The sequence below is a fragment of the Lycorma delicatula genome, chromosome 5 (assembly GCF_047948215.1).
Source record: "Lycorma delicatula isolate Av1 chromosome 5, ASM4794821v1, whole genome shotgun sequence".
Lineage (NCBI taxonomy): Eukaryota > Metazoa > Arthropoda > Insecta > Hemiptera > Fulgoridae > Lycorma > Lycorma delicatula.
This window is the reverse complement of record NC_134459.1, coordinates 74,635,990-74,662,319: the sequence shown is the minus strand read 5'-3', so window position 1 is coordinate 74,662,319 and position 26,330 is coordinate 74,635,990. Positions and strand designations below refer to the sequence as shown.

The following is a 26,330-nucleotide window of genomic DNA, read 5'->3' as shown; positions in this document are numbered from 1 at the left end:
TTACGCCTATGCCTCTAACCGACGGTACCCACCCCACAAAGCGCCTAGACGCCCGCAGGGAGAAACACCGCCGGCCGGGACTAGGTCTTTTCTTTTAGGGATGCCATCTGTTCATGAAGATATCCACTGGCTAAGTTCAAAGTATGTACTTAAGTTTAACACGCACGAAAACCATCTGGCTATTAATCTTTTGAATAAGACGTGAGACGACTAAAGAGGCTGCATGTATTGGTTCTAAAGACTGTTGTGCATTGAATACCGTCCTTTTGTTATTGAAAGTTTTGCTGATATTATTTATAAATTATTTTAACTCAGTAATATGAATTATTCTATTTTGTTGTTTATGGAATGTTTAAGTTTCATGGTTTTTTTTTCTTATATGTGACTAGTGTTAATTTGTAATGTCATTTTTTTTTCTCACGTATGACTTGTGATAATTTTATTTTATACTCTTTTTTAACAATTTAATCTTACTGTTCTCATTGCCTATGTTACGTTATATCACTACTTAGCCTTTTTCGTTCTTAAAGTTAATTTTCAAATTTTTAGTACTTTGTTATGCTTAGTTATATTTTATTCGTTATACTTTTTATTGTATTATATTTTGTTTAAACTTTTATTGTATTTTCTTGGGAGGTATCAGTGGATGCACTTTTTATTGTATTGTATTTTCTTGGGAGGTATCAGTGGATGCATCCCTATCACGTCATTACTAACTGTACAATTTACTTATAGTTTCATTGTTCAGGAAACTGATTGTAAATAAAGTAATACACAAAAAAGAATCATCTATTAGCGATGTTTATTTACTGATATAAAGAAAGTTTATTGTTATACCTGCCATGTTTTTGGAAAAATTATATCTCTGCACAATCTTCAATAAATTTCTTCAAAAAATGTAATTAACAAAATTTTCAAGGTATAGCTCCAACATTAACGTACACCGTTTTTAACTAGTTTAGAGCTCGAAATATCATCATTGATATAATAAAACAAGAAATTTTTAATCTACATATTAAAGGAAGTACATCCAGAACGTCATTTAAAAAATATTTGATAGTTACAGATATCGCTCAATGAGTGTTAATCGTGTTACGTTGTTAGAACCGTCCATGTTAGTAATTATAAACAATCATTTGCCAGAACACGAAGTACAAATTATGCGCCGTTAATCATGTACTAGTACTTACTTGGCAACAATTGAATATTCAATCACCATTCAACTCGGCATTCTCGTCTATCTTTATTTGGCACGTATTGAATAAATCTATTATGCCGATAATTTGTACTTATTTTTGAGTAAAGATACTCAAAATTCTGGCACTCACCTTCCAAAAGCTATTACATACATTTGTTTTACAAACTTGACATAAATAAAATGTAGTGGTTTTCTCCCCCAGTTGAATAAAAATTCCAGTTACATATGGTATTTTTACGTATTAAAAAAAATTTAAAAAATCGTATCCATATTTTATGGATAATAAATTTCATAGTTTGGTTCTGTGATGAAAATAATTTAATATGTTTTTAATTATTTTTATTATTACTAAAAGTGAGTAAAACGTTAAAAACCCTATAAGTACCAATACTTTAAAAAAATCTTTTATAAGTTAAAATTGTATTATTTTGAAAACTCTAATTGAAAAATAAATGATTTGTAAGAAACTTTTCAGTCATTTTCTTAAATACTACATTTATACATAGAAGTTATATATATATATATATATATATATAAATATAAATGTAATTTATGACGTCATAAGTTCTACATTTAAAATATTACTAGACGTTTTATTTTCCTGACATATTTGGATATTACAACAGAGGTAATTTTAAGAGGATTTTGGGAGAAAGCATAAGATTACTTACGCAATTATTAGTTTTTTTTTTTTCAATTTTACAATTAAAATTAATATAAGTGGTATGATTAACAATAGTATTCCAGACTAATTGGTAACTATTTTAATTGTGATTTCAATAGAAGAAATCTTTTACAAACTTTTCGTAAAAAGGTACGGTCCAGTTGTATTAATGGATGGGAATGAAAATGAGTTTTCTCTACGTTTTGAGGTATGAGGAGTACCAAAATACCATCACTCAAATTGTAGTTTCCTTATATATTATTTATTTATTTTTAGGCCTGTGTATAAAAATTTGTGGCTCGAACTTTTCCAATACTACTACATTAATTTCATTGAAATTTAGATATGCAATAGCAATATATCTGAAATTATGCATATGAAAATTTGATGAATATTCATTGAATAATTCTTCAGTTACGCTCAATTTAAGGTTGAAAACTATGAGCGGGGCAAGTGAGAAGAGCTTGGTTCGTTACAATACTGCAAGCTGGAAGGTGGAAACAAAATAGAATAACGAAAAGTTGATCTTGCGCAGAATTGCCCAAGTTTCTTTTTTAAAAATTACTACATAAATTAATTTAAATAATTGAAATCATGGATGATGTATTATTGTTTACTATTTTTTTTCCATCCAAACGGAAAATATGTTTCATTTTATTTTATTTTATAAACTGAATTAAGAAAATGGCAATTAATCATTACGTATTGTTGTAATTATAATTTTATTTTCATGGCAACTGAAAATGTTTTTATTAATTGAGGTAAGTGTAGGTATAAATCGAGACTAGTAACTGAAAATGGTAAAATATTTAATTTACATAAATTAGACAAGGTTTTCTTTCAAATTTTCAGTTGAAATTAATAAAATTCTATTTATGAATATTATTAAAAAAATATTAAAATATTTTTATTGGTAATATTCAGAGAGTATTTTATACATCACTAGTTAGTTTAGAAAAATATTAAGAACTTATCTACGCGTATGCAATGTTGTTTTATAAATAAAAATGGCTGCTGTTTTTTTAGAGGGAGTGATTTAATAAAATTAAAATGATTTATTAATAAGAAAGCTTACAAAAATGATTGGATTTTTCCAAAAAAAAAGAAGCAAATAGAAGAAAACTTCTGTACAAAGAAACATGGAAGATATTGAAAGAATTTCTTGAACCAGGGAACATTGTTTACGAGTAATTTATCCCTAACATATTTTCTCCTAATTTATTAAGATTACGCATATTAGTAGTTTGTGCAATCATTTTTTTGTAGCCGTTTTAATTTTTATTTTATATGTTGGTTGTACAAACCCGCCGGGTTAGTGTAATGGTTAAACTTGTCATCGCAAATTCAGCTGATTTTCGAAGTCGATAGTTCTTAGGTTCGAGTTCTCATAAAGCCAGTTTATTTAAATGGGTTTGAATATTATGTTGCGAATAACGGTGTTCTTTGGTGGTTGGGTTTCAATTAACCAGACGAGTGGTCGACCTGAGTCTATTCAAGACTACATGTTTACCGGTACATTTACATTTACATTTCGCTTCGATACATCAGACCTAGCAAATCGATAGCGGTAATTGAATTTGTCTATGCACACACACACACACACACACACACACACACACACACACGAAGACCCGGCAGTAGCTGGAAAATTAGTCGGAGAAATCAAATGTTGATTATAAATCTAACATACAACTTTTTATTTAGAGACAATTTATATGGGATCTAAAAGATTATTCAATGTTAACAGAAATATTGAACAGGAAAACATTAATGAGAAATTAAAAAAAATGTTACTGCTATTCATTAACTACTGATCATACTTAAGTGAAAATATATTTTTATCAGCTTTTAGTTCGTCATATATGAGTTAGGATTATACAGCTTTTTCAAGTGAATAATACCGTCATGAAAAACAATTTAATATCATGACTGTAAGAAGTACGCTGGGAATTAAATGGCACAATATATTTAAAGGTCAGATATTATACTTTCGGTACCAGACTCCTACACAGTCATTAAAACATCGTAAAAAAAAATTTAAATCTGATAACCAAAATAATTAGTTCCTTTACTTCTTTTAATTATCCGATTCATCGCTGTCATACGATCTTTCTGAATAGATTATTAATGCTCTGTTGTGACTTTCGAATTTAGAGAATAATATAATTAAATGTGTTTCACAGTTGACTGTAGTGCTAAATAGTGGCCAAAATTACAATCATTCGTTTTAATTTCTTCATCGTTTGTATAAACAGGTAATAGTATGTGTGTGTGTGTGTGTGTGTGTACACATAAACATACACATGTGTTTATAAGTTTATTTGTATATTTTTCCTAAGTACATGTTTTTATATAAGGCAGTCTCCATAAAAAATTGTTTCACATCAAGGACAACATTAATATTTTATTTTACTCCATTGCTCTCAGTCTTTCTTAAGTTGTAATTCATGAAAAGCATCTAAACTATATGTATTTGAGAAAATATTTATCGTAAACTAGTTCTTACGTTAAACATGATGAAGGTATCACTTTCAGAACTAAATATCGCCATCTATTCAGTGAGCTTGGCATGTTAATATGCAATTACATATTTTACTAATATAAAAATTCAATTATAAAACCACTTTACTCCTCACTTTCTCAAACATTTTTACGTGGGATGTTTGTTCGTAAGAAAGCACACGTTTTCATTTTTGGGAGTAATTTTTTTTTCATGTAATGCAACCTACAACCATTATGTACAAAAAATTCCAGAGTGAAAATATTTTTTTGTTGCCATTAAGCATTAAAATCTCAGTATTCCTTTTTGAATTTCTATAAAAGATCCGGCGGAAGAGCAATTTTCTTCCGAAACCAGAACTTCTGTAATGTAGCGTAAGTTGAAAAAGTGATAATATTAATTATAATTTTGAGTAGGAATATATTTAAAAATAGAATTTTCACTAATTTTTAAAGAGAACGGAATAACGGAAATAATTTATTATTTCCATAAAATAAATAAAAGCATTCCGTAATGCTCGTAGCTTTATCTCTTATATTTATATGTTTTTTTTAATATATAAATAAATAATTAAGAGATGAACTCGGAAAGGACTAGGAGGCAGGATCATGTAACATTACATCCAGTAATCGTGGAAAGGGTGGTGGGTGGATGGTGGTAAATGAATGGGATGGGAACAATGAAACAATGATCCTTGCTCCCGTACAGAGATCATGGAAGGTGATTATGATTACGATGTAACCGCTTCATCACCGGTAATTAAACATTCATGAATTATACGAACAAGCCGACAAGCCGCTCAACGCTATAAGCTGCTGTCCGCACACGTGACGTCATCTAGTCCACCATGTATATCTCAAATATTACAGTAATAATAATATTAATAATAATAATAATAATAACAACACGACTAATACTATAAAAGCGATACTAATAATATTATTAATATATTATTATATCATCGAGTCAATAATTACATTAATTTATAATTTACTGAACACAAATGAAAACGTACATACGTAATAATCTGTTTCATTGTTTCATAAACATTTTTGTTAAAAAAAAAAAAAAATCAAATTCGTAAAGTCTCTTATTTACAACTGTGACCCCATTCATTCAGATCTAATTTGCCATTAAATTTTCAGTACCAAACGTCTTTTACTAATAAAGTTACTTCCGAACGAAAAGTAACCTAGTTTGGTGGATTCTACCGATAAAGAAAATCATTTAAATTTAGGTTTTATTTAATTTTTTTACTTTCAGCCGTAAAGACATTTTGTAACATAATTTATTTTTTGTGGTTTGTGGTATTCGCTAAGAAGTTTTTTGTCCTACTGTCATCTCATCTGTATTTTTTTTTTAATGCTGATATAAAAACAAGAAGTATGATAAAGCTTAAAAATCTATTAACGGAAGAACCCCAGAGTGAAAATATGTTTTATTAAATAATTTTAACTAAAAAGAAAAATCATTTTTTCTTAGCCTATTAGGAAAGATAATGAAGAAGAAAGCTGTATGATTTCAGAAGACGAGATTCTATAAATGATTATTGAGTAAAATTAAGATTACAAATACTTATAAAAAAATTTTGTTAATGGAGCACCTTATTTCATCCTTAGAATAAAATAAAGGGAAGAGGTGTAAATCCAAAATTATTTTTATGAAAATTCAAATTTTATTAAACGACATAAAATAAATTCTTTACAGTATTAATTTTGAAGTAATTTTCCTATTCATAATTACTAATTATACTATTTACCATATTCTTGACGTAGTTAGAAAAAATTAAATATGTGTATATATATTTACTTATTTATTTGAGATATTATTATCGAGAAACAATTTTTCTTCAAGAATAAAATATTTAAATAGGAAAAAATCCTAATTTTCTTTAAATTTAGTTCCTTATTACTTGTGACTAGATAAATTTTCGAATTTTTTAATTAAAAATTAAATACAAATATTAAGGATTAATGGTTAACAAAGTTTTTACCGAAGATTTATTACCAAGATATAAACATTATTTCTCTAAAATTGAAAAAAAAAGTTATAAAATAAAATTTGATTGACAAATGAAGAATTAAAAGAAAATCCTATACTTTATATTAATAATATAAAGATTAAAGTACATAATACTTCAAACTTTGCTCTTTTTACTTTACCGGCTACAGTTATATAGCTGCTGCAACAGCATAGCTAAAAAAGAAAAGGTATAATGATTTAACATTTATGATATCGGAGTTTTTACAAATATCAACGATTCAACGAAAAATATCAACGAAGAGCTTCTTAGTCCATATAACACTTAAAATGTTATACATATTTCCGAAAGATGTATATGAATACACATGTGCTAGCCTGTATTTTGATGAATATCTGCGGATTTTCTTAATATAAATTCTTCGAAAATAGTTCAAATATTTCGATGTACATTGATGGTATTAAATTCTGGACAAAAAAAAAGAAGGGATTTGGTAATTTTAGTCATTCTGTAAAATGGTCGTAGAAAATTGAGCTTTAGTACGATGAAAATACTTATTGAGTTAATTAAAATTAATAAGACTTTAAGTCAATCGGATTTAGGAGGTGAGGAAAACTCCAAATTATTTGTTAACAGTTTTAACCTTTTTTCTTTCTGTGTTTAGCTACCAGAACCACCGTAAGGTATTATTTCAGAAGATGAATGAGGATGATATGTATAAATATAAATGAAGAGTATTCTCCACAGTTCCAGGTCAACCGTTCCGATCGCGGTTAATTGAAACCCAACCACCAAAAAACACCGATATCCACGATCTAGTATTCAAATACTAGATATTATAAAATACCTGGAATTTTGTAAATAATAATATTCTACATACTTTAATGTAAATGTGTACAAAAAAAAACTAAAGATAGGCTATTTATTTACGCAAATTTTATTTTATTGTTGGTAAAAGAATAATAAAAACATGAATAGAGGCAGTGCGGTTAGCAGTTTTACCACGTCTTGAAAACCATATGATTAATAACGTTAAAATTTGGCTATTATAATATCCCAGCTTCGGCTCAATTTTTGATCTAATCGAACAAATTTTCATCACGAGGGTATATACATTTTTGTAATAATAAAAAAAAGCCTTTTCAATAACAAATTTTGACCAAATTATTGATGTAAATAATTACCACAACTAATAAACGTTGTGTAAGTTTAAACAAACAAGGACTAAATTGGACGCCTACTTAAAATATTAAATTTTAATTTTCTAGATGGAAAATCAAACTTATCTAATATTTATGTAGATGACAAATGAACCTTATAAAAAATAGATTCCATGAGATCTGACTTAAGAAATAAAAAATGGAAAAAATTGAATTTTTTTATAATTTATGATACTTTTATTTGATTATCAAATTGTGAATTTTGTTAAAACTGTTACATAAGGTATCTATCGATTAAGCGGAGGTCAACTGGAACCGAATATCTTTTATTTAGAATTTTAATTATTTTCTCTATAATATTTTTATTATTTCAGAATGTATACGATAACGTCATTTGAAGAGAGTCAAATATTTTTACTGAAATTTTTATCTTCTCTCCAATTTTACTCTAATTATTGCACAATTATGTAATACTTTAAAATTCTAAGTTGTTTTTGAAACAAAAGTATATAAAGTACGAAGCCGAAAAAGTTATACATTAAATTAAGGTTAATAAGGCATTATTAACCCATTAAATAACAAAAAAGGTATTAAGGTTACTTTTTCAGGTTTTTTAAAAACAAAACGATGTACTACACATGAAATGAAATTTTTATTCTTTCAATTTAAAATTATATGTTTTTAACATATAAAAATGACTTGAGGTATAATAATAATAATAGTATAAAAGTAACGGATAATAACTTCAAAAACTATAATAAAAGTAATTAGTATTTTTATAATCATAAACGTGAGTTAATCATTAAAAAAAGACTAATGAAAAACGGTATAAAAACATTTGTAAGGGATTTTATAATTTTTATTACGTCGATAAAGAACAAATATAACTAAAATAAAACTCACAAAAGGGTTCAATCTTCAATTTTGTCCTCGAAGTATTACTATTACCTAATGACTCACAAAAAGGGATAAAAATCCGAACAGCTGAACAAACTAAATAAGAAAAGAAATAACGACGTAAGAGCGTAGATAAAGCTAAAAAATGAGAAGATTACAATAATGTAAGGAGATTTAAAAGAAAAAGAAAAGAATTTTAACGTTCGAACAGTCACAGTTATGATGTTATAATATTAATATCGGTAGTTACCAGCAGCAGTAAAACTTTACAGTCTGACAGACATATCATAGATTAGTTTAATAACATACATTCGTAGAAGTTAGAACTATGGGAATTCTTGAAGCAGTTGAAATCGCCGCACATCACACCATTACTACTACTATCGAACCAATGTCTCCATTGAGAGATCAACCGTTTCATTCAACCGTTCTGACCCTGATTACACTCTCAGGAAAGTAAACCCTACAGTAATCCACTGTACGTGAAGCACAATACATAACACACACACACACACACACACACACACACACACACACACACACACACGCATTTACACAAACAGAATTTAGTCAGACTTAACACGTTTCCTTTCCGTTTACTTCCTTGTACACACATTAGAGGTGTCTAATCAGAAAATAAGGCTTAATGTAAACTTTAACGTTACAAAATCCAATTTACGAAAGTGCGAACAAACAAATGTAACTGCATAATAAAAGTACATGTCATATATAATTATAATCATTTAATTAACATTGTAACAAACAGAATATATTTATTGTTTACTGAGAGTTAATAATTGAGATAATAATTCTATTAGAACTAATGTTTTATAAAATATTTAAAGTGATTCTCGTTCAAGTCTGATTATCGTATAACGAATAAAATATTTTGACTCGAAACTGATGATGTTATATTTTTAAAGATCAACCTATTATTAGCTTATTTTTTTGTAAGTGACGCAGGAAAATTAAAATTCCTCTATTTAAATAAGTTTTTACTTTAAGTTGAATGTTTCTAGAGTTTTCTGATAAGTTAGACAAGCTACTTTATTATTTTTTTTTTTTTAAGATCTAGATTTGATTTGTGAAGGCAAATTATTGAATATTTGGGTGGACCATTTTTGATTATGATACAGTTCGGAGAGAGTTCTCTTAAAACATTAATAAAAGACCGAGCAATATGTGGTAATATGTGGAGCAATAATGTGGTACCGACACGGAAAACCTCGTAATCTGTGAAAATCTAAGAGTTCTTGCCTGAAAAATGTTTAACTTAGCTTATGTAATGCGCCTCAGTAGTAGTTGTAGCATTTCCTCAAAAGTTTTGGAAAAATAATGGTCCAATAATACCAGACTATGCAACGGTTTCTCATGTACAGTCGCCACAAAGCTTGGAGTGACGACAATTATTACGCAACGTAGTTGCATCACGTTTATGCTATTAAGAGAGTTGTATTCAAAACATTTTGAAAAGTAACTTGTATAAGATTGTTTTTGGCCTTTTTTTTCTTGTGAGTCGGGAGAGTATTACGGGCTAAGTGTCGGACTCGCTAACAGGTTTCACCAGATGTCGTTAAAGTGCGTATGTGTGCCTGCGCGCTACCGACTAAACCTCCTACTTCACCAACTCCCCTCCGGGGGCCGGATCCGCAATTAAGCATAACTCAGCTCCGGTAGTTGTCTTCGAGCTCAGGGGATCGAGAGTCCCTGTGAATCATCACTATCGTCCATCCACGCAAGCGCAGACGCGCGACGGCCAACAGGAGGCTGTCCATCATCCCCGTCGCTCACCGGTCGACTTCTTCTCCTCACCCTTGGAGATCTTATTCCAGGCATTTATCTACATACCAGTCATTGTGAGCAACTATTCTATTATTTGGTTCTAAATATTGTGCCAATATTTCAGAGAACAGAATAGCAGTGAAGTGCGGGCAGATCATCCAAGCTCGCCGTTACGTGGAGGTTACTGCAATTGAAGTTGTTTAAAGCGCTCCGATATCAACTTCTACTTAACGTACTAATATTATACTGTTCTACTTAACGTAGCCGTTAAGATGAAAATTACCTTCTTCTGTCATAAATAATACGAAAGATTAAGTTCTTATTAACATCCAAACGCTGTAACATTTCTTGACAAAAATTTCATGCGAATAAAAAAAAAATCAGCATGTAATTCCTGAACAATTTAAATTTTAATTCGTTGATATTGAATATTATTTCACTGATAGTGAATTAAATTTAGTGCAGTTCGAACTCTATAAATGTTTTTTTGGCGTTATAACACTTTTTGCTGTTTCTTTATGTTTTAAATTTAATATCGATGCAGTTTGCTCTCAACTTTTAACTCATAACTTAATTGCATGAACAGACGGTATCCAGGCGGTAACAGGCGAAGTCAAAATTGTTATAAAACGATTCTTAATACAAAACGCAATACGCAACCGACCACTGTACCATGTTTACTAAACGGTATTAAGTGACTAACAATATGTCATCAAATTCAGTGCCCACACCCAAACGTCAAATGAATAACTAAGCTTTTCAATTTTCCCGTTTTACTGACAACCCCTGTAGTTCTCCAGGAGGAATGGTCTGAAGTATAAAACCGAATTGTTAATATTTCAATTATAAAATACAGAAATTCATATTTAGGTGAAAGTAACAACTTTTATCTTTTGTTAGTCTACTTTTCAAGCGAAAGTTCAAAAATGATTAAAAACAAAAAATAGCTTTAATTTTTTTTATATTATTTGCTTTATTTAATTATTTTTATGTCATTTTTTGTAAAATTAAAAAACTTTTCTTTATAGGTGTGATATAAAAATTGGAATAAATGTTATTTTGTTTATTAGATATATGTTTTTTTTTTTCATTAATAGTGGTTAAAAACCCAAATTTACTCAGTATCCCTTAAAAATTTTATAAATGTTCCGCGATAAGAAACGGATTTGATGTTCCGCGATGAACACTGGTTTGTGATATAAAGAAAATAGAGCTAAGAGATTTTCACCGCTTTCTTAAAGAAAAACTTCGCTAGGTCTGAATTTAAAAACCATTGTAGAAATTAACAAAATATTTTCCGATATCAAATATCAGAAAAACAGTTTACAAGCACTGTAGTAATAAATATCATATGAATTTATAACTATATTTATTATAATAACAAAGATAAAAAGGAAATTGAAATACAAAAGTTTTTCTAAACTTTTTTCCAGAATTCATCGATTCATAAAATTTGATAGAAAAATAGAATATTATTTTTTATTTAAATTACTTGTAACAGTTTTATAATGTTTAATATCTTATTATCTTAATTTTTTTTAAAGATGTCCTATTTTTTATTTAATAAGCTCTCATAACATTTGTAAATTTTTTATTTCTACTTTATTGACAAATCTAAATTTTCTACGTACTGAGAAATACACACCAAAATACGGAGATGTTGGTATAAGTGTTAAAATAAAATTCTCCACAAAAAATTATTAAATAAAAAAGTATTAATAAATTATTAGTTATTTTATTAATATTTTTTTTTAATTTAGCAAATATATATAAAAATATACATGAAACAGAAATATGGTAATTTTATTGTAAACATCAGTTGCGTTTCAATAAACATTATTTATTTTTTTCTTTTAGCTATTCACTGATCTACGGCAGTTGAACGTCAATCAATGGAAGCAATAGGGTAGAGAATTTAGGCTGGAGAAGTTTATAGTATATTGCGGTGTATTTATTTGATAAAAAGCTACTTTTTGCTTTTGTTGATATTGTTGTTATAAAAGCAACAGGTTGTTGTACTTTGTTAGACAACTAACAAATCTGTTTTGTTGTCATTTTATGTAGCCCGATAAACATTCATAATAAAGTCTTCTCATTATTACGTTATAATTTTAAATAAATAAAAATACTCTTGAAATAAGTTTTAATAGATATTTAATTACAGCAAATCATGAAGTTAATACAGAGAATAATTAAAGAAAATTTAAATATTTATATTAAATAACGTTATGTAATTTAAAATGACCGAAAATTAAATTTGAGCATCTTTATCATCATATGTAAACCCTGTTGAAATATAAAGCATTCATTAAGTAATTCTTAACGTTACGCTGTCCGCTAGTATTAATTATTATTAATGGCGACTAAATAATAAACTAAGTTTAGTTCACAACAAGGATTAAGATTTTTCCCTAACAAGAGGCAATATAAAAAATTCATTCCTAATAAATTAAATCTTTTTTTTTGGACAGGAGGAAAAATCTGCGACCAGACACCCACCAGCCTGCACCACTGGGTGTGTGATTTTCACCTAGGTACATATAAATAGCTGAGATAAAGATGTAGACACCTAGATTATATATATCTAGTAAATTACAACTAATATGTGAGTTACATAAATAAATGGTGCTGTAACATAAATAAATCACCGGAATCACGAGATGTATAAAAAGTCCAAATTATCCAATCACACAAGGTGCTTAAAATAAGTAATGATATTTAGCTTACTGAAAAGTAAAAATGATCAGTGAAATAATTTTTACAGCAAAATAACGCTACTCTGATAAATATTTTTCGTTCTTCTACCATGAACAAGTTAATTAGACAAAATAGATAATGAATATGTACTTTAAATGTTTTATTGGGTGAAATTGAAATTATCTTTAAACTTCAATAAGCTTTTTATATTTTATTTTACTTTCATAGCATCATATCTATACCGCTATGCTGCAAGAAGTAAAGTATAGTAATCGATGAAAAAAATGGAGTTTTTGGGTCAATTCTGGGTGTTTTATGACCAAGGGACCTCAAAAAACAAAAAAAGTGGAATCTGATGTTCGTATGTACGTGTCTTAAAGTGTTATAAGCTTAATAACGTTTGACTTGATAACCGATTTTGATTAGATTTAGCAAAGAGACTTTTCTTTTTATATTTTGCATGTTTTTTAACCGAATTTGTTTTATCTTCCAGTAGTGTAAACGACCCCAAAAAATACTTTAGAAGCAATATTGGAGATAGGGAACCGATCAAAGTTTTAAAATATCGATTTTTGGGTTTATTAAAATCCTCTTTTACTTCCTTGCACGAAGTAAAGGAAGTATTGTGATCACGAAAATTTTCAGATTTCAACGGAAATATCTATTTTGACCATCCCTGAATCCATTTTGACTAGTTTCGGCGCGACGTCTGTGCGTGCGTACGTACGTATATATGTCGCATAACTCAAAAATGACCAGCCGTAGAATCTCGAAATTTTGGATTTAGGACTGTTGTAACATCTAGTTGTGTACCTTCCCTTTTGATTGCAATTGACTGAAATAAAAGTGTTCAAAAAAGGCCTAGATTCAAAGAAATTTGGATTTTTTACTTTTTCTTAACAGCAGTAATAAGCCCTCATCGAGAGTTTCTTGACGATATATCATAAGTGGTAATTATTTTCATTGGATCCAAAATTATAACAAAATAAAATTTTAATTAATGAAATATTTAGATCTTACAAGGGGAAGGCACATCCGTTCGAATCAGACTTAATCTCTTTTGTTTTTAACGGGTTTTTTTTAATTTAAATACACCAATTATTAACTTCAGATTGTAAAAAAAAAATTACGATAAATAATAATTCAATAATAACAATAAACAAAAAAATAGATAAATAAAAAAATATCAAAAGTTTTTAATGAAATAATTATGTTCTTTCCATTAAAAAAAAAATAACGTAATTCAATAGGCGTACAAGGAAGTCATGTGGTGTCCACATCAGATTTTTTGTTTTATTAAAATTTTAAGAACAATAATACAATAAAATTTCAACATAATTCGCCCCATCTTTCAAAAAATAAATTTTGGTAACTTTTTATTGGTTGTACATTTTCAGTGGAATTTTTTTAATAACGTAGATTAAAAATGTTTTTCGGGAGGTGATTTTGGTCGTGGGGTAGCAAAAAAGTTTAAAAAATACCGATTTTTAAACATTTTGATGTACCTTTACTTTTTTATAATACATGAATAAATAACCAATGCCAGCAAAATTTAACAACTTTGTTGTCAGCTTTTTTAAATTAATAAATGCTTTATTCAATAGAATAACGTAAATGAACAAAGTGTACTTATCATCCTGTAGGACGAGTCAACTTATATAATATATGATAATATAAATAATAAACACTTTCCGGTTTTATACAAGATCATAGTGACAGGACTAAACAAACGTGTCCCTCTGGACTTCAACAAGAAATATTTTTCCCACTACTCCATCAATTGTTTACGTACAGATATAGATAAAATGATATAAAATCCATCACGGAGTGCGTGACATAAAATTATATAAATAAAGATTTGATTCAATAAAACAAAAACTGTCATTTGAATTCAAAGTGTATTCTAATATTAAATGGGCAACAATACTTTATACTAATAAAGAATTGATTTTGACCTAGTTCGACTTTATTTTTTAAGTCAATTTTTCAACTTCTCTAATTACAGAACTTCTAAAAAAGTAATATAGAACAACGTAGTACTTACGTAACATAAAGAAAAACTTTGCTGTCGTTTCAGAGAATGTATTTAATTTTACACTCGTAAAATCGTATTTATCCATTTAATTAGCAGTCTAAATAATAATAATCATTATCATAAAGAAAAAGAACGACTGATTTTGTGAATATTAAAACATGAACTCAAAGTTTGCTAATGTAAGGTAAATAAATTAGTTTTAAATTATTTTATTTTTCAATAATTTAAATGACAAATATGGGATGTAATTTCATAAAAAAACATTCGTTATAATAATTTTTATTAAATTTAAATGGTAAACATACGTGAACAAATAAGTTTTATTATTAATAAAAAAAGCACTAACCCCAAATTATAAAATGAATGAGAAGGTAAAAATTAAATATTTATTTTTTTTATATAATACCTGTAATAAATTATACGATAAAAGAAAAATCAGTATAAAGATATTTGTATAGCGCATGTGGTGCGCAGCGCCACACAAATGTGCATCATGTTGAGGGAACCTCTGACCCAGGTTCTAATTATATTTTACGCATGACGCTTCTATTCAAAAACGGAAAAATCCCTCATGCGTTGAAAAAGCAAATATTACTTTAAAACAACTCTTTAACTCAAAATTTTTATCACGAATGACAGAGTTTATTTTTGAGAGAAATAATATTTTCTTTAATATATAAAATCAGGAGTAATATTAGCTTTATATATTCAATCAAATATCGTAAAAATAATGTAAAATTATTTTTACGCTAATAATATTATTAACAAACAAATAAAAAAAATCATAATTAAATACACCAATAATGTTTACTCGTAGAAAACTACCTTTTTTTGTTACTTTCTCCAACGTAAATTAAAGAAAAAAACAGAACTATCCCAGAAAGTTGATAATTTTTACAAAATATAACTACTTTACTAACTTTAATAACATAAAGATTTTTTTGCAAAATACTTCGTAAATTGCAACTTTTGGTAGAATACAATAAATTAAGCTACGTAAGTAACAGTGTTTTTTTTAGAATCAAAAATAAAAATATCTTTAAGATATAAACACGTCATATTTCACAAAATTTTACATCTACAATTTTATTTAAATAAAATATATTTTGTACAGCTGTACGTCAGTGCTACCGCTCCTTGTGATGAGAAGGGGTACTATTGACGCATTATATCCAATTAGCCATTAGTTTAGTGCATTTTTTAGAGTAGACGTATGATTTTGAAAAAAACGTTTTTGAAAATATTATTATTTTTTAATTGTTAACAAATGTGTTTAAAATAAATGACCTTAATTAGACTAAATCTTGAGATACTGAAGGTGAACTTTCTCTACAGCCTTTGATGTTTTACGTTGGAAATTTAATGGCAGCAATGCCCGATAAACAGAAGTAATCTGACCAATTTTGATCAAAATCGGTCCAGCGGTTCTGGAGATATAAGGTGTGAGACACCTATCTCTCTCACACACACACACACACACACACACACACAAAGATCCGGAAAATTTCCATCTAGTATTTTTGGGTTCTTTAGTTGTCAAAACCTTAGTTGCCCAAATTGGACCGATTACAATACTTCCCCTTTAACAGCTATATGTCTGCTATAGCGCTAGACGGGGAAGAGAAATAAATAAATTACCCATTTTTATCTGTTTAGGAGTCCATCCATGAACCAGGTAGAAACGACTGAATCTATTTTAACAGTGAAGATGAATTAATTTACCTCTGGTTGTAATGCCGATAATTTTTTCATATTATTTACAATTGGTGTTATTCTTTTTTCGGAATTGACTTACAGAAAACAAAATAGAATATAAAAATTGTAACATTTAAAGCAAACTTTTTGACATTTTTTCTCTGGCCTCCCCATTTCTTTGTAGATGGTTCTTTTTTTCAGTAAAACAAAAAGTACTCAAAGTAAATAATTTTGACTCCAATTATAGTATAAATAAAATGGATATTGAAAACTCAATAGTTTTAAGGTGCTGTAAGAAACAAAGGAAATTTTCCAAAAAGAACAATTAATTGGGAATATAAATGAGCCAGAGAATAAAAGGATAGAAGGCAAACAGAAAAGAAAACCCCAGAGTAAAAGTTATTAATGACTATTACGAGAAAAAATATTTTAACATGAATTTTAGTAAAAAGATTTGAAAATCAATTAACAAAGGTTGTAATGATACATTCATCGAAGGATATTAGCTTCCAAAGAAAGTATCTTTTTTTTCAAACCTTTTCTTGCAATACATTTTTGTATTTGTGAAAATATTTCAAGACAAATATAATAAATATAGAATAAAAATAGATGTAAGGAAAATAAGAAAAATAGTTTGGCTAATTTTATAAAAATACTTTCGGTTCTTTAAATGTTGAATTAGATTTCATTTTATGGAAAACCCTATTGATATGTGACCGAAATATGTGACAGTTAATTAGATAATTTAAAATAAAATCAGAATCCTTCGTCAAAAATAACTCAACCAATTTTTATGAAATTTGGGGATTGCTCGTACAATTAGACACTCAAATTGTAATGGAGTGAAGTAATAAAATGTAACTGAAAATATTTCCTAAGAGTAATAGCGTTACCCCGCCGTCCATAATCTATCTTTAACTTGACTACATATTCGTTTTAAAGGCCAAACTGAGTTTCCTGAAACTTGCAGATGGTGTTGATTTATGTATCTTTCTTACTAGTTAAAAAAAATAAATAAATAAAAAAATATGTATATAAGAATATGTAATATGTAATACATAAATATGTAATATGTAATAAGAATATGTATATATATATATATGTATATACATATTCACAATGTATATATTTAGAATGTATATATATATATATATATATATATATATATACATATTCTTCAGTCCATCATGTTAACAAGTTAGGGTAACTGTTTTTTTCTATTCGATTAGGTAGCTTGATCTATTACATATGGGAATCGGAAATTAATATTCAGGTAAGCGAAAGTGGTAATAAAATTGGTGTCTAAAATATTTACCAAATAAAACATGCATTATAAAAATATTTTTAAATTCATTTTCCTTAACTTTAAAAAATGTTTCTTTCTTATATTAAAAATTTCGATAATTTAATTGATATAAAAATATTAAGAGAATATACAACTTCCATTTATTTCCATCAATGAAGCAGAAGAAACTGAACTACGTATGTTTCATAATAAAATTGTGTTCTGTATAAAAAAATAAAGGAAATCGAGCTGCAGAATTAAAATTAATGATTAAATCTATTTAAATAATGTGTTTTTTTTTAATATAATTATACTGCTATTGGTTTTATTATTTAAATTAAAAAATATTATTAGCTCCGATTACTATTAACTGATAAATTTCTTTTTGTATCTTTGATACATTTTATCTTTACACTTTTTTTTTTCAAGTAAAATATCTTAAAACAGGAGAAAAAATGATTAAAAAATATTAATTTTGTGAAAATATAAAATTTTATTTTAGGAGTCACATAAAATCATTCAAAGCCATTGCTGCAAGAAAAAATAAAACAAAAACAACGGTAAAAATTTTTTCTCAACGGATAAGAAACAGAGCTATTAAATTTTTACTTACGAAATTTCACCGAAAGGTGCGAATGCCTCTCTTAAAGTCTGCGTTTCAATTTCAGGACTTAAATCTCCAACAAATATGTGATAGTGTTCTGAAACAACAAAAAAAAAAAAACAACAAATCAATAAAATTATTATTTTATCCAATTAAGTGAAATTAATAAGAATCTAAGTATTTTAACCCTGTTTTCCTTTTCTATTGAAGGTTGTATTTTAAAAAAAGTACAAATCACTTTTTGAAGGTTTTATTCTGTAGAATTACCATTGCTATCGTATTGTTTGTACGAGGTAGTTTTTCCAACTCTATTCGTCTACGGTTAATTATGTCTATGTGATCGTTTTAAAATCAATATAAGTAGAGCCAAATTCAACTTAGGAATAAATATTTAAATTTTTTACTAAAAATTAAATACTGGGTAATAAATTGATGGATTTACAAAATTTTGGATGTCCGGCGACTGAAACGTCTACATGTGCTGGACTTGGAGGGAATATGAATGACCCAAGCTGGTTCAATATCACGTATGTGATAGCATCATTCTATGCCATGACGAGGAGCCTAGCCTCTTTCCATTTATCTCCATGACGTTCTTATAATACTATTTGTTTGTCTATTGTTTTGTTTTTTATCAGACCTTTGTGAACTCTTGTACTTGAGTGATCTTATTTAATGCGAACGAGTTTATATACATGAAAATTACGTATGTAAGTATGTACTATCTTTATGAATATGCACGTTTTATTGAGGTTGTTCGTTGGAAACCCCTCATAATGTACTTTTGCTAATACAATTTACTTGTGGTTCCTTACTCGGAACCAACTGAAAAAAAAAAATCGTAAATATATATATACGTTCCTTATATTTATTGATTTCTTCCTTCAAGAATCAACAAATTTCAAACTTATTTTTATTTATGTATAAAAAGTTCACATTACATTTTCAGAACAGATAGTTTAACAAGAGTGTTAAAACTTCAGCAAAAAATTTTTCATTTTTAATTAAAAATTAATAATAAATATGTTTCATGTCAAAGTATGATAGATAAATATTTTATTGTGCATTAAACAGCATAAAAAATAGGTTAATTAATATTTCTATTCATACTGTTTATTAAAAATAAGTCGTAGAAAAAACCTACGAAAGATAAAGTAAAGAAAAATAAATATCAAATTATACCTGTTTTTATTTATTTCTTATTTACACTTTTTTATTTTATTTTGAAGTGTACTTGTTACATTATATTATTAATATTATGATTATTATTATTAGTGTTTAAATAAATTGTTTTGAAGTCACATGCTGTAATACGTTAACAAATTTTTATTTTTTGAGAATAGTTGATTAATTCACCATACAAACTTGAAAATTGCGCGTGATAATATAACATTAATTTAAGCGCATAAAAATTCTGTGCCTGTTCAGGATTCGATCCCAGAACCTACCGAATAAAAGATCGAAGATATTAACTACTCCAAGAGGGATTTTAGGGATGGTGTATTGTTACGAGAGGTAGATCAAAGAGTAAGTTACACCCTGTCGTATTCTTAAACTGAAAGGGATGTATTAATGGCAACACTGGTTGCGTTGTTGCCTTCACGCTCTCCCAGCAGCAATTCTGTACGACATTCAGTACGTGTGTAGTATCGTTGTCAACATGGCGTGTCCTCTAGAGGTTTCGTCCCAGCATAGAAGTGCGTTCAGTAGTCCGATTTTTGTGGACAAAAATTAAAGTTGTTGTGAAATTCATCGCCAAATTGTTAAGGTATACGGTGAAAATGCAATGTAACGCCTGATTATCACAAAATGGTGCCAAATGTTCAGAAACGGAAGAACAAATGTGAGTGACGAACTGCGCGCTGAGCGTCCTTCAACTGCAAACTGTAAAAGCGGAACGCGTGAATGAAATTATCTTGAGTAACCGGTTCATTAAAATTAGAAAGATTCCAAGTAAACTTAACATCAGTTTTGATAGTGTGTTTGTAATTATTCACGATCAGCTTGATTACCGTAAGATGTGTGCACGATGGGTGACACATCTGTTGACCGACAACCTCAAACCTCAACGTTTTGCGTCTGCTGTTTTTTTTCTTCAATGTTATTCCAGGACTGGTCCACTGTTTTTGAAACAAATCATCACAGGTGATGAGAGCCGGGTGCTTCGTTACACTCCTGAGACTAAACGAGAACATCACATGAATGGAGATAAAAATTCGCCGCAGCCATAAAAAGTGAAAACATCTCCACATGTTCGAAAGGTTATGCCGACAGTCTTTTTCGATTCTCAGGGAATTGTTTACAGTGAATTTATGTCTTGATGAGCAACAAACAATGCCGAATCTTATTGTGACTAAACAAATTGCGTAAAGCCATGAAAGGTCGAAGAATCGGAAGATTGAACGATGTTTTTCTTCACGACCATCCAACTCCTCATTCAGATTCATGTGACAAAGGAGTTCCTACAAAAATTCAACCGGTAAGTGTAGTCTCATCCGCCTTACAGCCCTGACCTAGCACCCTGCGACTACCGTCTGTTTGGTCCTCTCAAGCGTGACCTGGGACGAGAGCGTCTGGCTAACAATTATGAACTTAAGGGAGCGGTCCTTAAATGGTTGAAGGAAATTGGACGACAGTTTTATGAGTGGAATTGAAAAACTTGTCACAGCATATGAAAACTGTTTAGAAAAGCTTTGTGATTATGTCGAAAAATAGATAAAAATATGTATTTTTTGTTCAATAAAAAAAAATTGTCTTAAAAATATGTGTTTGTTTCATAGAGTGTAACTTACTTTCTGATCGTCCTTCGTATATGCTAGGATAATGCCAAAATGTTAGATCAAATTTCAATGAGAATTTTATTTTAAAGAAAAAATGTTTAAAACTTATCAAGTTGTACTGTAAAATTGATAATAGAAACGGAGGAAATGGATTTCATATATAAATATATATGATATCCATACACATATTAAAATAAATTTAAACATCATTAAATAAATCTTTAAATATGGAAAGAAATATGAACCTGTGTATACATTAAATTATGTTAAACAAGAATTGATAAATTAATTTCTTAAATAAATTTCAAACATTTTTTGACGTCTTAAATTTTTTTATATTACATTATTTTAAAACTCTAAAAATTAATTTATTAGTTTTTAGATGCTTATTTACTAATTTCCAATTCAGAGAATTATGTTACGAGAAATCATACGGTGTCTTTTTCCTATTCTGAAAGGAAATGTTTATTATAAAAAAGTAATTTTTTTTTTGTAGTAATGTTTTGGTATAATTTAACAAAGAAAGATTAAATTAAAACATGCTGTAATTTTCTTTAATTTTAACATCTTGACTGTTAATAATAACTGCGGTTTTATTAAATTTAATCATTCGGGCATCATACGCACGGTTTCGAACACCTACTCTCATTATTGCTGCTAAAAATAAACTTTATAAATTTAAAATAGCCAATACCGTGTAATCATCACAACCACGTAAGAATTTATATTTTACCCTCAATTGATAATTAATCAGACAAAATAAATTGTTTTATACAGATATTAACTGTACAGATATAAATACAACGGAGGCGTGAAATGTAGACTAGCATATTAGATCTGTGTTGAAGAGAGGGTGACTTTGTGAATTGCTTCTCATAGTTTACGTACAGGTTAATGAACTCCCGTACCAATTTGGCTTAATTAAATCAGTCTTTCATCTGAAATGTTTAGTATGCAATACTGTCTGTAAATGATTGTAATCAGACGTTATTAATAGATAACTATAATCTATGTATAATGAAATTAATGTAAATTTATAATAAAAATTCAATGTCCCCTTATAGAGATATGAACAACAAATATAATTGTCTACTTTAAAAAAAAATTATAATGAAATAAAATGATTACAATGAATAATGTACAGTACTTATAAACGTCAAATTAATATATACATACTTTTACTCATCTATTTATTTTGTGACATTTATAGTATAACCTGATATTATTTCCATGAAAAATCCAGAATCAAAGTTTTAAAAGTTAGATTGCTTAGAAGTAAGTTTGCAAAGTACATAACGCGTTAGACGGAAAATATTTATAGACTATGATCAATAACCTGCTCGATTCAAAATTTATTATTAAACGTCAAAAAAAGAAAAAAAAAGTTTTACATTATATATACATTGTAAAGGTGATTTTTTTTTTTTTATAAAATGCAAGTTGCAAGAAAAAGAAAGACTGTAAGTAGGCGGAACTTTTGAAAAATCACTATTTTAACTGTTTTGAACAAGAATTGTTATTCACATTATCCTCTATAACAAGTAAACATCGTTTAATGAACGAAGACAAAAAAAAATCTTGTGCAGTACTCTGCAAGATGACCGAATATTCGTTAATTTAATTTGGTTTTAATATATAATTTTTTTTTTAAACTGGTACAATATTTTTAAACTGGTATAACAACAACCTAACAAAAACAGATACCGAAGATACAAACAAAGACGTCAAAGTTCCAACTTTTTTTTTGTTTGTTTAATCTCCGGGACCACCGTTAGGTATTGCTTCAGAGGATGAGATGAACGATTTGTTGCGTGTGTGAAAATGCCATGTCTGAATGGGATTCGAACTCGGGACCTCCGGATAAAAGGCCGAGACGCTACCACTCGCGCCACGGAAGTCGGCTACGTTCCAACTTGCAGAATCACAACGAACAATGCTTCTAACTTGCCTCGCTCAATTTGTTCGATCTTAAATTGAACAGTGAACAACTCAACCAATCTTCATCAAATTTTCTTCATATGCACAACTTCAGATTAGATTCAACTTAGAGCAGATTTAAATATAAATTAAATTGACCAATGAAATTTTCGAGCCAAAAAATTTTATACGTAGGCTTATACGAGGATATTTTATATATTAAAGGAAACCCCAATTTAAATGAATGATATTTTGTATTTCTTTTACCTGAAAATGTGAAGAAAATTAATTTTCATTCCCACTCCCACAATATGATCGAAATTCATACCGTACTTTTCTTCGAAAAGTCACTAAAAATAATAAATAATTTTTTTACTTACTCGGTTGAACTGTTTTTTCCGTCATAGTTTCAGATGTGATTTTAGACTACAAGTAAATCGTCATCCAATTGGACATACATAAAAATTGCATTACCGCTATTCAGAAAATTCAATTTTTAGGGTTTTCTTTTCAAATAGCCCATTTCGAGGGCACGCTTAATCAACTTTTTAAACCATGCTTCTTTCATTTTTCTAGAGTGGTGTTCTTGAGTCCATTTTCTCCCTTTTCCACAAGTGAGTTTTTTCTTCTCCTGAAACTCTAATTCCTGTATTTTTTTTCTGAATGTTGCTCTGTCTTTTAAAATGTCTGAGTCTATTGAATTGTTTACTAGGTCATTGTTTATTTCTTTAAGCAAGGTTATCTTGTTCTTGTGAGTGTTTAGTAGGGTGAAGATCTGTTTTGTTAGTCTGGTGTTCTCCATTCTGTATATGTGTCCATAGAATTGCAGTCTTCTTTTCCTGATTACATCTATTATTTTTTCTATTTTGGAATATAGCTCTTGGTTTAATCTTTGTTTATAATATAGGTTTTAGTTTGCTTTATGTTAAAATTTATTATTTATGTTAAAGAACTTCCACCAATTTAATATAAATATGTTTTTAATAGAACATACAAAAGATTTTCATACGTTTATAAATACAACACTTTTAATTTGTATTAATTATTACTAATAAAATATATATATATATATTTTTTCGTGATTATACCGAATAAGTTTATAAAAAATATTTTCTAGTAAATTAATGAAAATCTCTCTCTCTCTCTCTCTCTCTCTCTCTATATATATATATATATATATATATATATATATATATATATATATATATAAATAATAATAAATTTATTCTACATTTTTTGTAAATATTTACAGAAGAATATATGAATATATTTTTAACAAAGTTAGAAATTATATAAAAATTTATGTTTTTATATCGTCACAATAAAGAGTATTAAAATATTATTAAAAAATTGTAATTCATTTTGAAATCTATGTATTCCAAATATTTTTTAAACTAACCAACAAGTATAGATTTTTTTACGTTTAATGATAGAATCCATATATGCATTTAACTGAAATATATATATCATGCAATTTTATGAAATTATTTAAAAATTGTTTTTACTAAAAACTTGCCAACGTACCATATATAAAAATTCAATTTTAAATTTTACAGATTCTTTACAGAAAATTAACTTATTTCTCATTCTTTTAAAAATACACATTTTAAATAATTTAAAAATCAATAAAAAAAAATACACACATATCTCTCTCTCTCTCTATATATATATATATAGAGAGAGAGAGAGAGAGAAATAACACAGAGTGTTCTGAAGGGAAATCTGACAGTGACAATTTTGTGTGTTTTCACGCATAATTTTTGCGATCCTCTTTAATAGTTTCAGCTGTTTATCAACAGCTTTGAAAAATTTTTCCTTTAAATATTACGGTTCTGCAATTTTTAAAAATTATATAAATATACGCACCTTTAAATTATATAATGTACAATACGTACGCTTGCCAGGTATTGTAATAGTGTATTAGGGTGATCTTAAATTCAATTTTGGATGAAAAAATGTTAAACCAATTTTATTTTATGGTTTTATTATTTAACTGAATTATTTGCTTAGGTATTATAATATTTATAACTAACTACATATTTTGGTAAACATAAATACATTTAAGAGACACGCACTGTGTATAATATTGTGTTACTCTTAATTGATAAATACAAGCATTGTTGTCACCACGTAAAAAAAGGTGAAATAATGGTTTAAAAGTGTACTTATAGAATAGCATAGCGAAAATAAAAGATAAATGGAAGTACCTTATCCTGGTAAATATATGGTCGAAAATGTTTACTCTTTTTACGTAGTTTATACGTATTATCTGTTTATGGAAAAATTCAGTTCTAAAACTATCCCTAAAATCATAAGTCCAAAGTACAAAGGGTTAAAAAGTAGAAGGACTAAACAAAATCTAAAAAAAATTTTGTTCAGTAGTTTATTGAATGGAATTACATTTAGTGATCACATATTCTCTACCCACACCCATGCAGTTGCCGAATTATTGCAAAGGAATACTAATCCAGAAAAGAGCGTGATTTTAAACAAAAGGACGTTCACTTTCATACAATATAACTTAAAATTCTTATGAGTAGCGAGTTTATCAAACAATGAAAGTTACAAGAAGATATACCAAGTTATGTTAAATGAATTTTCAAAAAGTTGGTTAATAATGTTACTATTCAACACCACTAAGATGAATTCATTGGAAAGAACAGTAGGTTGCATTAAGTAATCTATGCACGAACGAAATATTAGAATCCACATTTGTTAAATGAAAATTAAATTTATAAACTTTAAGACAATAGTTTTAGAATTTAAAGTAGAATTCATCATTATAAAAAATGTAAAATTAAATGTTCAATTATATTAAAACTATTTATTATTTTCTAATCTAAAAAATTCAATCGATTGCAATCTTATTTAAATCATACAGAAACGTCGACATTTTAGATAAAAACACATCAATAAATGAACGATTTCTTCCTTTTTCTATTACAAATCGAACGTGTTTTTCCGTTTTTATTTTTGAATGAATATAGAGAAGAATATTCTACCAGCTTAGGATTTCTTTATTTGAAACAAAAACCCTATAACAGCACGCCACGCCAAACTCTCACCAAACTGAAAATAAATTTTCATTCTCACAACTTGCCTAGAGGGAAAACAAGAAGAATGAAGTATTTTTCA

General features: G+C 27.9%; 1 protein-coding gene across 1 annotated transcript in view; it reads right to left on the bottom strand.

Annotated features, from left to right (window-relative positions):
- The window catches only part of LOC142324456 (nucleolysin TIAR-like), a 1,191,620-nt gene that overhangs the window by 345,106 nt on the left and 820,184 nt on the right, over positions 1-26,330 (bottom strand). The window contains exon 3 of the mRNA XM_075365284.1: positions 18,508-18,595. Within this exon, the coding sequence (XP_075221399.1) occupies positions 18,508-18,595 (88 nt within the window). The remainder of the gene's footprint in view (positions 1-18,507; positions 18,596-26,330) is intronic.